This window comes from Polistes dominula, unplaced genomic scaffold (genome assembly GCF_049000335.1).
Source record: "Polistes dominula isolate Pdom_NZ unplaced genomic scaffold, Pdom_raw_medaka contig_74, whole genome shotgun sequence".
NCBI classification, from domain to species: Eukaryota; Metazoa; Arthropoda; class Insecta; order Hymenoptera; family Vespidae; genus Polistes; species Polistes dominula.
The window spans coordinates 23,481-37,262 of record NW_028300953.1 but is presented as its reverse complement, the minus strand read 5'-3'; the positions used below and the strand labels follow the sequence as shown (position 1 = coordinate 37,262).

Sequence of the window (13,782 nt, the reverse complement as noted above, 5' to 3'; positions counted from 1 at the left end):
GTATTTTACGTATTATACGTATTATTTTACGGTTCGTTCTTCTTTTCCAAGGGTGTTCGCGCAAAAGAGAAACGTGTTTCTTGTCACTTTTTTTTTTTATTATTATTATTACCTTACTTTTTCTTTTTTTAATATGAAAGTTCAAACAAACAACGTTTGTTTGACGTTGTTTATCGAAATATTGTTCAAGGTTAAATTTATATAACAGCATAGTTATATATACGATTAAAAAGTTGTATAATATAAGCAAATAGAAATGTTTTCCACGAAGGAAAAAAATAACAAACTCGATATGACCGAATACGCCGATAATGGTTGGTGGTATCTCTCGTCAAATGCGATAACTATGGGAGGGAGCATTGTACGTTTATTCCTGACATTTTCTTTCTCCCTTTGATCAACGTAAATATATACCATGGTACGAACGCACTTTTAACGAGTACTTTCTAGGCAATCTAAGCGAGATTGCATTCGGCATTGCCGAGAAGGACGCGAACTCGGAATTCCATTCGCAGAAATACATTCGAGTTAGGATCAACGATTCCTTAGTGTAAATCTTTCTAATAAGAATTTTTCCAATAAGTTCGATCCAAATAATCCCACAAGTATCATCAAATGTAAAATAACGCAATAAAAAATAGAAAAAATAGAAAAAAGTACAAATTGCAAAAAATGAAATTTAAAATAACGTTATAAAATAAGGGGCAATACAAGAGGAGTTGGTGGGTGATAGATACTTTTATAGATACTTTATCTAGGCTATAGTCCGCCATGCGTGAACGTTTTCAAATCGAGTAATGCTTATGCAATTTTAAAACGAACTAACAAACTAGCTCTGAACGAGTATTCTTACATCCAGTATATTACCAATATAATTACAACATTTTTAATAATATAATCAAATCAAGATATTTTTTCTCTCTTTTATTTTCTTCCTATAAAATAGAGAAAGTATAACTCGAAAGTTTTTCTATTTCCAAAAAGAAACAAACAGAATGAATAACAGTTATTTATGTACATAGTAATAATAAGTAAAAATGCTACTACATGTATGTAAAAATAATCCGGGATAAAAGTGAGTCATGCACGAGGTCCGTCGAAACGCGGAAGAAATGGCGACTAGGATAATAAAGAAAGAACGGATCGGAAAGTAAACGGTTTTGTACACATATATAATATCTACGTAGATATGTGTAGAGTGCCACTGGGTCAACCTTCGATGGTAAAAGCCACGGGCGGTGGCGGTGGCGGTGGTGGCACGTCAATGCCACCACTATTTCGTACCTAGAAGAAACAGGATATGAGTCGATTCTCCGGATACTCTGCAAGATATAGTTTTGAGTTATCTCGATACAAGCTTTAATCTTTTCAGATGCAAGCTTTCGTGCGTGAACACGGTATTATATACATGTATTCATTTCTAAATTATTTTATACAAAAATTGTATATTTACAAATATATATATATATATATATATATATATATATATATATATATATATATATATATATATATATTTTATGCTTGCTTCTTTAATTGTTCCTGGTAAGAACTATCGACCTACCACCTAATACAGGTTCCATGAACACGTTTCTAAATGTAGTGTTTTAAAGAGAGATAAAGATAGTTGTAAACTAGGCTAGAACACGTTAGGTAATTAAGCCGGAGAGAAGGGAAACTGTAAATAATACTCTAAGAGTCAAAGATCGCAGTCTCTCGCACCTTCGTTTTGCATCCTCACTCACAAATAATTTTAAGTTACTTTCTTTTTTTCTTTCTCTTAAATACTTATTTTGTTATTGTTATTCTATTCCTTTTTCATAGTCCACCTACTGCGGGATCGCAAACCTGTATCACATACGATGCAGTTAATCATGCCTATATAGAGGCGAGGAAACGCATCAGTAAGTAAGACGATTGCTATAATCATTATTCTCTCTGTTATAAAATCACTCAATCCCAGTCAAGAAGATTTTTTTTTCATTTACAATTGAACCCGTTGATTTAAAACTCCATCACGCGGAACGACGCTTAAAGAATACTCGACATATTTTGCAAGATTGGCTAACAATATATTACTGCGCAACTTCATTGCGCGGCAATATAAAAGAATTAACAACAAAATCATCAAAAAAATAATATTTATAATATATAATTTCTTACATCAACTTACATCAATGATGATGATGATGAATAATTTAATTAATGTGTGTTGACAAACAGACGTCGCACAACCCAAAAACGAAATCTGGAGACCCGAAGATCTGGCTACGGTCGGTGAACTTTTACTGGACATATCCATTAATCTAGCCCAAACGTGAGTTACAAATGAACGAGATGAGTACTAACTGTAACTAAGAATGAGCTTATTAGTTAAACATGTCATGATTTAACAGGTACGGTCTGTCATTCGAGGAAATTGAGAAAAGTCTTCCATTGATTGACACATCGAAAACATTAATACGCGAAGTTTGTCCTGCTTTTCTAAGCAACGTCGAATGTAGACCAGGAAAATATCGAAGATACGATGGACTCTGTACAAATTTACAAAATCCAACATGGGGTTCGACTCTTTCACCGTTCACCAGGTAAAATTACTCTTTTTTTTTTGTCTTTCTTTCATATCTTTGTCTCTTATTTTATTGAAATTATTTGGTTACTGTTGTTATTGTTAATTTTTAGATTGATGCCACCAAGATTCTCGGATGGTTTATCAGCACCTAGGATAGCAGTAAGTGGACGAGATTTACCATTGTCTAGAATAGTTTCACGTACTATGCATCCAGATGAGGGATATCATGACCACGCTGGTACTGTCATGGTGATAGCCTGGGGACAATTCATGGATCATGATTACACGCTAACTGGAACACCTTTAGGTAAGATACTTTCAAAACGTGTTTGTTTGTACGTTTGAAAAAGAAAGTCACTTTGTAAGATTACTGATCAATCGCGAGTTACGAGATGATGACAATGATGATTTAATAGCGTATATAATCAAGAAAATAAAATCTAAGAACATGTGACCTATATACTATAAGAATAGAAATGAAACGTAAGAAAATATTTCGATTATCGAATATCTAATCCGTAAGAATATTACGCAACTATCTGTTGGTGTTCCAATTAAACATTTCAAAATTTACCAGATGTGCGTGCATCAGTGTTGTAAATGTGTATGTGTGAATAACACACAAACTTATAAGTATCAAACCCTTCCATATTGAATACATATACCTTATACCGAAAGGAGGGTAACTATCAGAGAAAGCGAACGATCACAGTGACAAGATTATTCAACGAGGCCAATTGCTGTCTCTATTTCCATGCTTGTTTCCAAAAACATTACATACTTCGGCAAAGAATTATTTCGTTTTCAAATTTCTGCATAAAAATATGAAACAATAATATATAAATAATATATTAGAAAAATTATCTAATGAATTTATCTCTCTCTCTCTCTCCACACACACACACACACACACACATACATTTTGCAGATCCTTTAAATCGTAATGACCCCGAAGAATGTTGTTCCCGTCCTCCACATTTGAAGAATCCTTACTGCAACGAAATTCGTATACCAGAAGATGACTACTTCTACAGATTATTTAACGTCCAATGTATGGACTTTGTACGAGCATTCCCAGCTGTTCGACCAGGTTGTCGTCTTGGATCACGTGTACCTTTTAACTTGCTTACTGGAGTTCTTGATGGAAACACTGTTTATGGAATTACAGAAAATTTCGCTAGGTAAATCAGATATATTTGACATAATAACACAAAATTCGAAGGATCTTGCAATTTCACAAACCGAATCACGATTGGTGATTAGTCAATGATTAACGTGTTCACTTCAATTGACTTTGTTGAGATTTTACACTACAGATCGGTTTACGGATAGACCAGGATACGGAATCAAAGTTTATTTATCCTTTAACTTATATATCCATTTAACATGTGTGCCTACATTCTGTTACGTCATTTACGATAATAAATCAGTATTACGTCGTTCCATATTTTCAAACGTTCCCCTTGTACTTTCTATCAGCAGATTCACATCATAGGATCCACTATTGCTCAATTTTGCCCGATTTAGTGATCCCACAATGACGTGCTCGAAAAAACTTCTTTAAACGCGAATCAAGTGATTCACTTTCACGAAAGAAATTAATATAGGATAATATCCTTTATATTTTTTTTTTTCTTTTTTTTTTTTTCTTTAGGAAACTGCGAAGTGGTTACGGTGGATTGTTAAGAATGAATCCAGTTTTCAACGAGTACGGATTGAAAGATTTATTACCATTGAAATTGGATATACCTGACGAAGGATGCACTCGTCCGAATAAGTCGATGTACTGTTTTGAAGCAGGTAAGATGTTTTAATCGAAATAAAATACAATAAAATAAAACAAAATGGAAAGATAAGTTTTTCTAAGAATTAATTAATAAAATTTTCATTGCCTCACTCACCTATATCAATTACGATGTAAATGTGATGTAATTAGAATTGTTTTCTTTCACACGAGCTGCTACCGCGCTCTCCTTGATCTATGATTAGGAAAGGTATGACGTGGGAAAATGTTATGGAAAATGAGTTACCGTTGGGGTTACTTCATTACAATAAAACTATGCGCTGCTTAATGGAAATTTCTCAACTAACTGTTCATGCTAGAATTGTAAAGATACCTTTCTTTAATCTCTCGCGATAATCTTATCTAAAATAATTCCCACAATTATACCATGTGACATAATACATACCAGGATAACGTAAAAGCTTTGTCTATTTTAATATCTGATTTGATTTTTCTATTTTAGGTGAAATTCGTGTCAACGAGCAACTGGTATTAACGTGCATGCACACATTAGTCGCTAGAGAGCACAACAGAATTGCGAAGGTACTCACTCGTATTAATCCCCATTGGGACGATGAGACGCTGTTTCAGGAATCAAGACGCATAGTCATCGCAGAAATTCAACATATCACTTATAATGAATTTTTACCAATCCTTTTGGGAAAAGACGTCATGGAAAAGTTTGGACTTCTTCTCGAGAAAAACGTAATGTTTTTTATTCTAACAACGCTTAATCGCATCATTCGGAATTTTGTAATAATTACAAAAATGAATTTATTTATTTATTTATTTTATTTTAGGGTTATTGGGATGGATACGATCCAACAGTAAATCCTGGTGTAATCGATGCATTCGCTGCTGCTGCATTCAGATTTGGACATTCTTTACTTCCCACTGCGGTTGAACGATGGAGCAAAGCTCACAAATTTATTGGTAAATTTTCAAATAATATAGATATTCATCGAAAAATATCTATTTAAAATTAATTCTAAATTAATCTTGATTATTTGTAAAGCTTCCAAAAGATTATCGGATCTAATCAGAAGACCGTACGACCTTTATCGTGCTGGAGTTTTAGACGAATACTTTATGGGACTGATGAATCAAGTTGCTCAAGCTATGGATGACTCTATAACTCAAGAAGTAACTTTCATTTTGTATCTACGATACAATTAAAATAAGAATAAGAAAATAAACTCAGTATTATTATGCAGGTAACTAACCATTTGTTTAAAAAAGTTGGTGCCAAATTTGGAATGGATTTGGTATCATTCAACATGCAACGTGGACGAGAATTTGGTATACCCAGTTACATGGATTTTCGGTAAGTATGCATAGAAAAATTGATTTTTAACGATTGATTTTTAATCATCTTTTTTTCCCTTATAGAAAATACTGCGGATTACCTGAGGCTAATACTTTCGACGAATTGTTCGGATCCATGCCAAACGAGACTATTGGCCGCTACAGTTCAATTTTCGAGTCAGTATAAAAAAACTTTCTTTTAAATGAATTAAAAAAGGTAAAAAAGTAAAGAAGGTCTTGTGATAAAAATATTAAATGAACTTTTCAATTGATTTTTACTAAAAGACATCCAGCTGACGTTGATTTGTGGTCTGGTGGTGTATCGGAGCGACCACTTCCGGGTAGTATGCTTGGGCCAACCTTCGCCTGTATAATCGCTACGCAATTTAGCCATTCACGACGTGGTGACAGGTTTTGGTACGAGCTACCAAATCAACCAGCGTCCTTCACTCTCGGTACGATCCTTTCGAATCCTCTCGAGTTTCTTTATCCCCAAGGCCATTAGTTTAGTAGTACTATTCTAACAGAGTGCAATTCGCTTTCACTTTTCTAGATCAACTCAATGAGATTCGTAAGACGAAGTTGGCTAAAATGATATGCGACAACACAGACCTCATAGACACCATACAAATATATCCTATGGTTTTACCCGATCACGAAATGTAAGATTTCAGAATTTTTAGGGGGTAGTATATGAAAATAATGTTTGACATAAGAATGTTATTTATTTGTTCAGTATTTTTCAATATTTTTCTTCAATAATAATAAAATAAAGACAGCAGAAGTGCGTTAGGGTTACGTCAGAGTTTTTTTTTTACTACAAAGACTGACACAAATTTTCTCAACATTTCGATGTCTAGCATTTATCCAGTAGATTATTTGGTGACACCAATTTGGTGCCACCAAACATTATAGTGTTCAAAATACTGACCTAACAAACAGCAACTAAAGCACGAGACATGAATTTTCTCGTGTACTAATTGAAATTCTTATGATGTTTTAATAGCAATCCACGAGTACCTTGCCGTAGTGGTGTATTACCAAGTATAGACCTGAGCAAATGGGCCGAGTATCCAACGAGCCACGCCACGCAATACGTGAGTAATCTAGCGCGACAGTACGGGCCGTTTGGGAAGTAAGAAAAGGGCTCATCCAAGTTCTATACTAGAAAATAATATTAAAACAATTAGAAAAAAAAATATATATATATAAATATATAAATACACCGGGAGATACTACATATTTAAACCACCATCACCACCACAATTACCACCACCATCACGTAGCATGCATCACGAGCCAGGACATCCTCCTAATCCAAGATACACTGCCTAGGCATGCACGCTGAAAAAAAACAACAAAAGCAACAAGAACAAGAATCATTAAAAAAAAAAAAAATGTAGACTTAAGACGATTATACAATCGTCATAGTCATCGCCTAATTAAAATGGGTATAATATTGCACTGTACCCATCCCCACTCCCTTTTGCATAAGTTTCCACGCTTATACGCACATATCAAATTTTTAGTACATTTTTTTTCTTACTTTGTTTCGTCTTTTATTGCACCTAGGTGCAGTCATAATCATATTTGTATTTTTAGTTTCTTTTTTTTTTTTGGAAATACCATGGTAATAATAATAATTATTTATTATATTTAATAAACGGCAGAAAATAATAATTATTCGACTGCAGAATAGATATGCACAATAGATATGCATAATAGAAAAAAAAAACACATTTCATTAGATGTTCATATAATTTATAAGTTAATCGAAGTAAATGTTAGAGTGATAAAAAAACTTATTTAAAACGTCGGAATCGAGAGTGATAGTAAAATCAAAATTTATCATTAATACATAATACATAATACATAATGATCATCGCGTAGATATGCCTTAGAATTTAGTATTAATTTTGTTTTGTTGTTTAGATCCCGTAGAGGCGAAGACTTAATTTGCACGGTGCATAGCAAATCTAGTAAAATACATACAATATATTATACATATATTAATATCAATTAATAAGAATTGCACAAAAATGAACACACATATAAAAAAAAATATAATAGTAAACTTGAAACACTTTGTCATTCGATTTAAAAACATTCAAATATCTAATCATAGTATATCACGCATTTTTTCACGCAGTTATTGCTATGCACTTTAATTGCACTATAACTTCGTTTAAATGAAATACTTTGATAAGGGAATAAAAACTATTTACAGATAAAGACACACATATAGACATAAAAATAGACAAACTGATTCATTCATTCAATTCACCAAAAAACCAATCCATCCATTAATCTATCCATAAGTCCAATCAATTTTCCATCCGTTAATCAATTTTCCTAGATCTTCTACCACTCTTATTTACGCAGCATCACCATTGTCATCGGCACAAAGCTACAAATGTAAAAAAGAAAAACCTATTGTACTGTAGCGTTTGGTGGAGGAACGTTTGCTTGACGTGCCGGGACGTCCGGTGAATGCGGACACGGTACGGGACCACTACGAGAAACAGGACGCTTTGCGAATCTTCTTTGAGAGTATTAACGGCATTGCTTCGTATCTGGGCATCACGAGAAAGTAATGCGCGCGCGCACAAGCACACCAGAGTCCATCGGTCCGTCCATCTTCTGATATCATTTTCGCAAAAGAAAAGAAAAAAAATAATAAACTTCGATATATATATATATATATATGTTTATATATTTAACTGCATATACATGCATGCATCATACATACTTACATTTGTTCTGACGCCTTCTTTTTTAACATTTAATTAGACTGATATTTAATATACATCTTTAAATAAATAATATAAATGAATCTTCGCGCGCGCGATTGTATATAAAAAATATATACATATATATATATATATATATACGCACACACACATGATATGAGAGTGTAAACTTGATGTCACAAAACATTTAAAGTAAAATGTATTTTGGAATGAAATAATGATTCATTTGCCGTGCCAACTGAAAACGCGATTGCATAGCGAAGTGCATAGCACTTGATTACGATAAGTTCTTTTTTAGCTGTCTAAGGTATTACGTCGTAAAATGCATTATGTAAATAACGCCCTTGCAATGACACAGAAAGGTACGTGAAGGAAATTAAGATAAATGAATAGAAAAAAACAACAAAACAAAGATAAATAATAAATCGATCGTTTCTGCGCCACTGCACTGTGTAGCTCTCATCGTAGTTATTAATTATTATATTACTATACATGATCTATACGTATACTTTGTACATATTAACGAGCATCAAAAAATAAAGTCACTTTGATAACAGTGCCATTAAAAAATAACGAATATGCCTATCATCCTTATTTCATGAAAAATATCCAGTACCTTTGCAGATTTATTGCACAGTAGTAGATTTGGTTCGCAATATTATCATTAATGGTAACCCATAGCCCAATTTAATACGTACAACTTCCATCATCAATTTCAGCATCATCATCATCAACAATCTCGCAAACCTAATCGAGATGTGAAATATGTTCTACCTAATAAACGCTACGCGAAATTATTCAATCCCAATTTGATAAAGATTATAAAAAGAAAAGATGAAAACGTAAAAAATAGATATACACCTTTATTATGGAGAAGACACGTTAAAAAAGTATCTACAATTGACGTTTTATCACTTAACATAAAAAATAATAACATGATACTTATCGATGATAATGAATTCAAGCAATCTTCTGACAATGACGCAATCAAAATTAGCAGCATCATCGAGAAAATGATACAAAAGAATAGAGGAATGAAAAACGCGCGTAAGAGGAACCGATTATTCAGAAAAATAAATAAAAGTATGACGAATAAACGATTAAAACGTTCCACCAATGAAAATAGTACAAAATCATCGGAAGAAATGAAAAATAATTTCAAACTGTATCGACATCCTAAATTCACTCAGGAGGATAAGAAATCGAAAATAACTGATACGAATGTAAACGTTTATACGGATTTTTACAAACGCATATGGGAGATAATTAACGGTACACGTCCAACTTTCAAGATCGTGGTACCGTCTACGCCTACGAGAACACACAGAGAGATATTCAAGGATAAATACGTTACGTCTGGCTCGGAAGTAGAAGACTTAAATTTTCCTTATAACGAGACTGGGTCTTTGAACGAAAAGAACAAATTATTTATTGGAGTACCTCCTTTCGATGAGAGAAGACCTTCGGAAGAGGATGAATTTGATAAATACGTTAAAGTGGTCATGGAAAATGTCGATAATTGTTCAACGTTAAAGCCAATTGTTGAATCCAAAAGTGAAAAGATTATTAACAATCCTGATGAAATATACGTTGATTCTAAGGAGACCAAAGATTTGAGTGAAAATAAAAAATCGTTTGTTTTCTTGAGAGAATCAACAATGAAACCATTTGTTGAATCGAAAATTTCCAAGCCTGATGCAGTGTCTTATATTGATTCTAAAGAAACTGAAGATTTAAATGAAAATAAATTTACAGAAAAGTATTCTTTTTCTTCTATGCCTGTTGAACAATTGGATAACAACAACAACAACAACAACAACAAACTAGTCTCTCCAATTCCTGATTATGATCCAGACAAAATTCCATACGTCGAGATACCTGATTATTCAGATGAGAGAGAAGAAAGTCTAGACAAAGAAGACCGTCGACGAGCTAAAGAAAAATATATAGATCCCAAAAATTCTTCGAATATATCAAACGATGACGCGAAAAAAAAACTACGTTGGGTAACGAATATTCCGAGAACAATAACAATGAAGATGCTAATAAAGATCAAAGTATTTTAACGCGTGGTGCTGCAACAAATATTAAATTATCGGAAACATCTAATCACGCAAAGAAAAATTTCCTTAATCATCTTAAGAAGAAGAATAATGAGAATGTTAAGAGTCAATCGGAAGTAAGGAAAAATCCGGATGAAGGATTCGTTCTACCGGAAATTCAATTTGACATTGATGAGTATAATAAACCTTTCGACTTGGATGAGTTTTTAAAAAGCGAAACATTTTTTCAACAATTTAAAACAAACAAAAATAATAATAATAATAATAATAATAATAATAATAAGAGAGAGAATGGTAAAGAATTAGTGGACGATGCTAAAAGTAATTATTCTTCTATGTCGAAAGATTCAACTAGAGAAGATTTAGTTGACGCTGATAAATGGGAACCTCGATATGAGCGTGCAAGTGAAAATTCTCACAAAGATCATATAAAACTTGATTATATGGAGGATCAAAAAAAAACTGATGAAATGATCAACGAAGAAAAAGATTTTCTCGACCGTTATTTTAGCAAAGATGTTATCGATCAATTAGAAGAAAATTCGGAGGAGGAACTTTGTGAAGAAACTAAAAAAAAGAAGAAGGAAGAAGAGAAGAAAAAGAAAACCTTAAAAACATTGTCTACGATTCTTGACAAAAAGGATCGAATTTCGAGATTGGACGAGGAAGTGAATAAAGAAATCGAGGACGATGGAAAAAAGGTTCCCTCCGTTTATAAGAATTATTGGTCTCTAGAGTACGAGCTACCTGGTATGAAGGATATAAAAAGAGATGAAGAAAATATAAACTAAGAAGATTGAAAGCAGGAGGAAGAGAGAATTATATATCACTTTACTGCAATAGTAGTAGAATCTAATAAGATTCTATATACAAAATTATGAACAATATTTCTAGTATGTAATTATATAATATATTACTCTCTTATGTTGGTACATTCCTTCAATTTTTTCACCTGTTATATTTTCACCCACACACACACACACACACACATTTACGAAAACTGCTATATGTATAAAAACAAAATAAACGTTAAATAAAATTAATATTATTCACAATACAAGTACTGTATAGTTAATTTTATTTTTATATTGAATCCATGTTGAAAAATACTGACTGAACAATAAATAGAAGAAACAAATTCGAAGAATGTGCATCTGTTGTATTTTAACCTACACCGACAAATTGATATATACAATATAATAAATATTAAATAATATAAATATTTATTATCTATAACGTAGGCAGACATTTAATTTTACATTCATCTTAAAACTAGCAAGGGTAAAACCTAGACTAATAAGTAATCAGATTAAACAAAGAAAAGAAACAAATTCTAGGATATCCTAGTAATCAAATAAACAAGGATATTTAGGGAAATCATATCAGAAGAACACAGGATGCGCCGAGAGTGCAGGAAATTAAATAAACGAAGAAGAAAGAGAGAGAGAGAGAGAGAGGAGAAGAGAAGAGAAGAGAAGAAGAGAGAGGAAAGGAGGATAAGAAAAAGAAGTCGATGAATGAAGTAAGATAAAGCAGCAGGGGTGAATTTAGTGACTCTACGGATATATAAAGTCTCTCGACGAACTCTCATCAGTGTCATTCGTCTGGTTTTAACAATTATAGTAGCTTCGTCGTTCGTACTTATATAAAAGGAAAGAATCAGGCAAGTACGGCTTACCGATTTGTTTCTTTGTCTTCTTAACTCTTGCGTCCTTACCGATCATTTCAAAAAACTACTTCTCTTTGAGTATTGCAAAAAGATAGAAAGAGGAAGAAAAAGAGAAAGAGTGAGAAAAACAGAAAAAGTGTCCATATTTATAACTTTGGTACGTTCACAGTTTGTTCAATAAGGAGAACGCGGAAGAAACAGATTCCGGTTATAAATGTCATCTATATATATATATATATATATATGAGCAACCAATACGAGTATGATGAATCCATTCATATATGTATATACATTCGTGTACGTTGTCCGATTATATTATAGTAAAACAGAAGAGTCTTCAGTTTTTGAAGAGATAGTCAGGACAATAAAGTTCAATCAAAAATTACTGATATTGAAATTCTCAAAAAAAAAAAAAAAAAAAAAATTATACAAACCGCGATGGATTTTTAAGTATGTATCTTAATATTCTATAGTTTTATTCGTCCCGAGGCAAATCTTGTGATTACATCACTAGTACCACTAAAAATCATCCCTCTCTCTTTTTTTCATCCTTTCTTTCTCTTTTATTTTCTTTTTTTCTCTCGATCTGAGTTATAAGAGAGACTAATACTGAAAAGACCCAAAACTGACGTTTATAAAGGCTAATTTGTATCAGGTATTTACATTACTGTCTCTGTTAAATAACGATTAGAATCTACGATAGATTACAATGCAGAATACAACACATATTGGAAATAATTTGTGACGTCGCTCTCGTCTTTACGCGCGTTAAAATCTCCGCGTTGCGCGTTCCACTCATAATCGATAAAAGCATGAATGTGTATTTACTAATGAAAGTTAATTGTAAGATACGATATGTTAAAGAAAAATAGAGAAATGAAATTAATTCATGTAGAATGAATCATGCTTCAAGTAATTTAAATAAATTATAGGACTAACTTCAAAGTTAATTCGTAGTAAATTATCTGAGTAATATTTATAGAAGAAAACTTATGTAACTTGCTATTCACATCAGTTAATTTTGTTTAATGACGATTTTAACGTTCAGAGAAAAATAATACAAATTATACGCATCTATTTGCAGCTATGAACTTACGCTTCACTCTCCTCGTCATTGTTTCTGTCACAATGTTGGGCATAGTGATGGCTCAATCGAAAGACTGGTTCGGTAAGTCCTTACATATTCTTAAAACAAAATTTCTGTTTATATCCTCTTAACAAAATTCTTATCAATATGCTATTGCTTTTCTATCTTCTTACTTTTCATTACTTTACATGAAACGACAAGAACTGAAAACTAAAATAATAGATTAATTCATCAGTGTCTGTTTGATTAAATATTTGTAACTCATCAAAGTTTATATAATTATATAGAAACGATAAAAAAAAAGAAAAAAAAGAAAAAAAGAAAAAAAAGAAAATCATGATCACAATATACTCGCCGTAAATGTTTAAACTCTTTCTTATTGTCATATTGTATGCACAGGTGTCTGCATAAGAAACTGCGCTCAGTGCAAACGAATGTTCGGGTCGTGGTTTGCCGGTGAAAGGTGTGCAAACGCGTGTATCAAATTCAAAGGGAAATTCACTCCAGACTGCATCGATGCGAATTCTATCGCTCCATTCCTCAAAAAAGCTGA

At 32.5% G+C, this 13,782-nt stretch overlaps 2 protein-coding genes across 2 annotated transcripts in view; both read left to right on the top strand.

Annotated features, from left to right (window-relative positions):
* The window catches only part of cysu (peroxidase homolog), a 90,919-nt gene extending 81,317 nt beyond the window's left edge, over positions 1-9,602 (top strand). Inside the window, exons 3-17 of the mRNA XM_015333438.2 lie at positions 1,825-1,904; positions 2,224-2,317; positions 2,397-2,588; positions 2,683-2,879; positions 3,501-3,753; positions 4,227-4,372; positions 4,819-5,060; positions 5,156-5,288; positions 5,371-5,498; positions 5,570-5,679; positions 5,745-5,837; positions 5,946-6,115; positions 6,214-6,322; positions 6,667-6,757; positions 8,105-9,602. Coding sequence (XP_015188924.2) covers positions 1,825-1,904; positions 2,224-2,317; positions 2,397-2,588; positions 2,683-2,879; positions 3,501-3,753; positions 4,227-4,372; positions 4,819-5,060; positions 5,156-5,288; positions 5,371-5,498; positions 5,570-5,679; positions 5,745-5,837; positions 5,946-6,115; positions 6,214-6,322; positions 6,667-6,757; positions 8,105-8,254 — 2,188 coding nt within the window. The 3' untranslated portion in view covers positions 8,255-9,602. The remainder of the gene's footprint in view (positions 1-1,824; positions 1,905-2,223; positions 2,318-2,396; positions 2,589-2,682; positions 2,880-3,500; positions 3,754-4,226; positions 4,373-4,818; positions 5,061-5,155; positions 5,289-5,370; positions 5,499-5,569; positions 5,680-5,744; positions 5,838-5,945; positions 6,116-6,213; positions 6,323-6,666; positions 6,758-8,104) is intronic.
* On the top strand, positions 9,346-13,769 carry LOC149032572 (uncharacterized). Its single transcript, XM_089172457.1, is given in 4 exon segments — positions 9,346-10,479; positions 10,482-12,136; positions 13,227-13,310; positions 13,629-13,769. Coding segments are annotated over 2 exon segments (1,767 nt in total). The 5' UTR covers positions 9,346-9,495; the 3' UTR covers positions 11,265-12,136; positions 13,227-13,310; positions 13,629-13,769.
* The last annotated feature ends 13 nt before the right edge of the window (positions 13,770-13,782 follow it).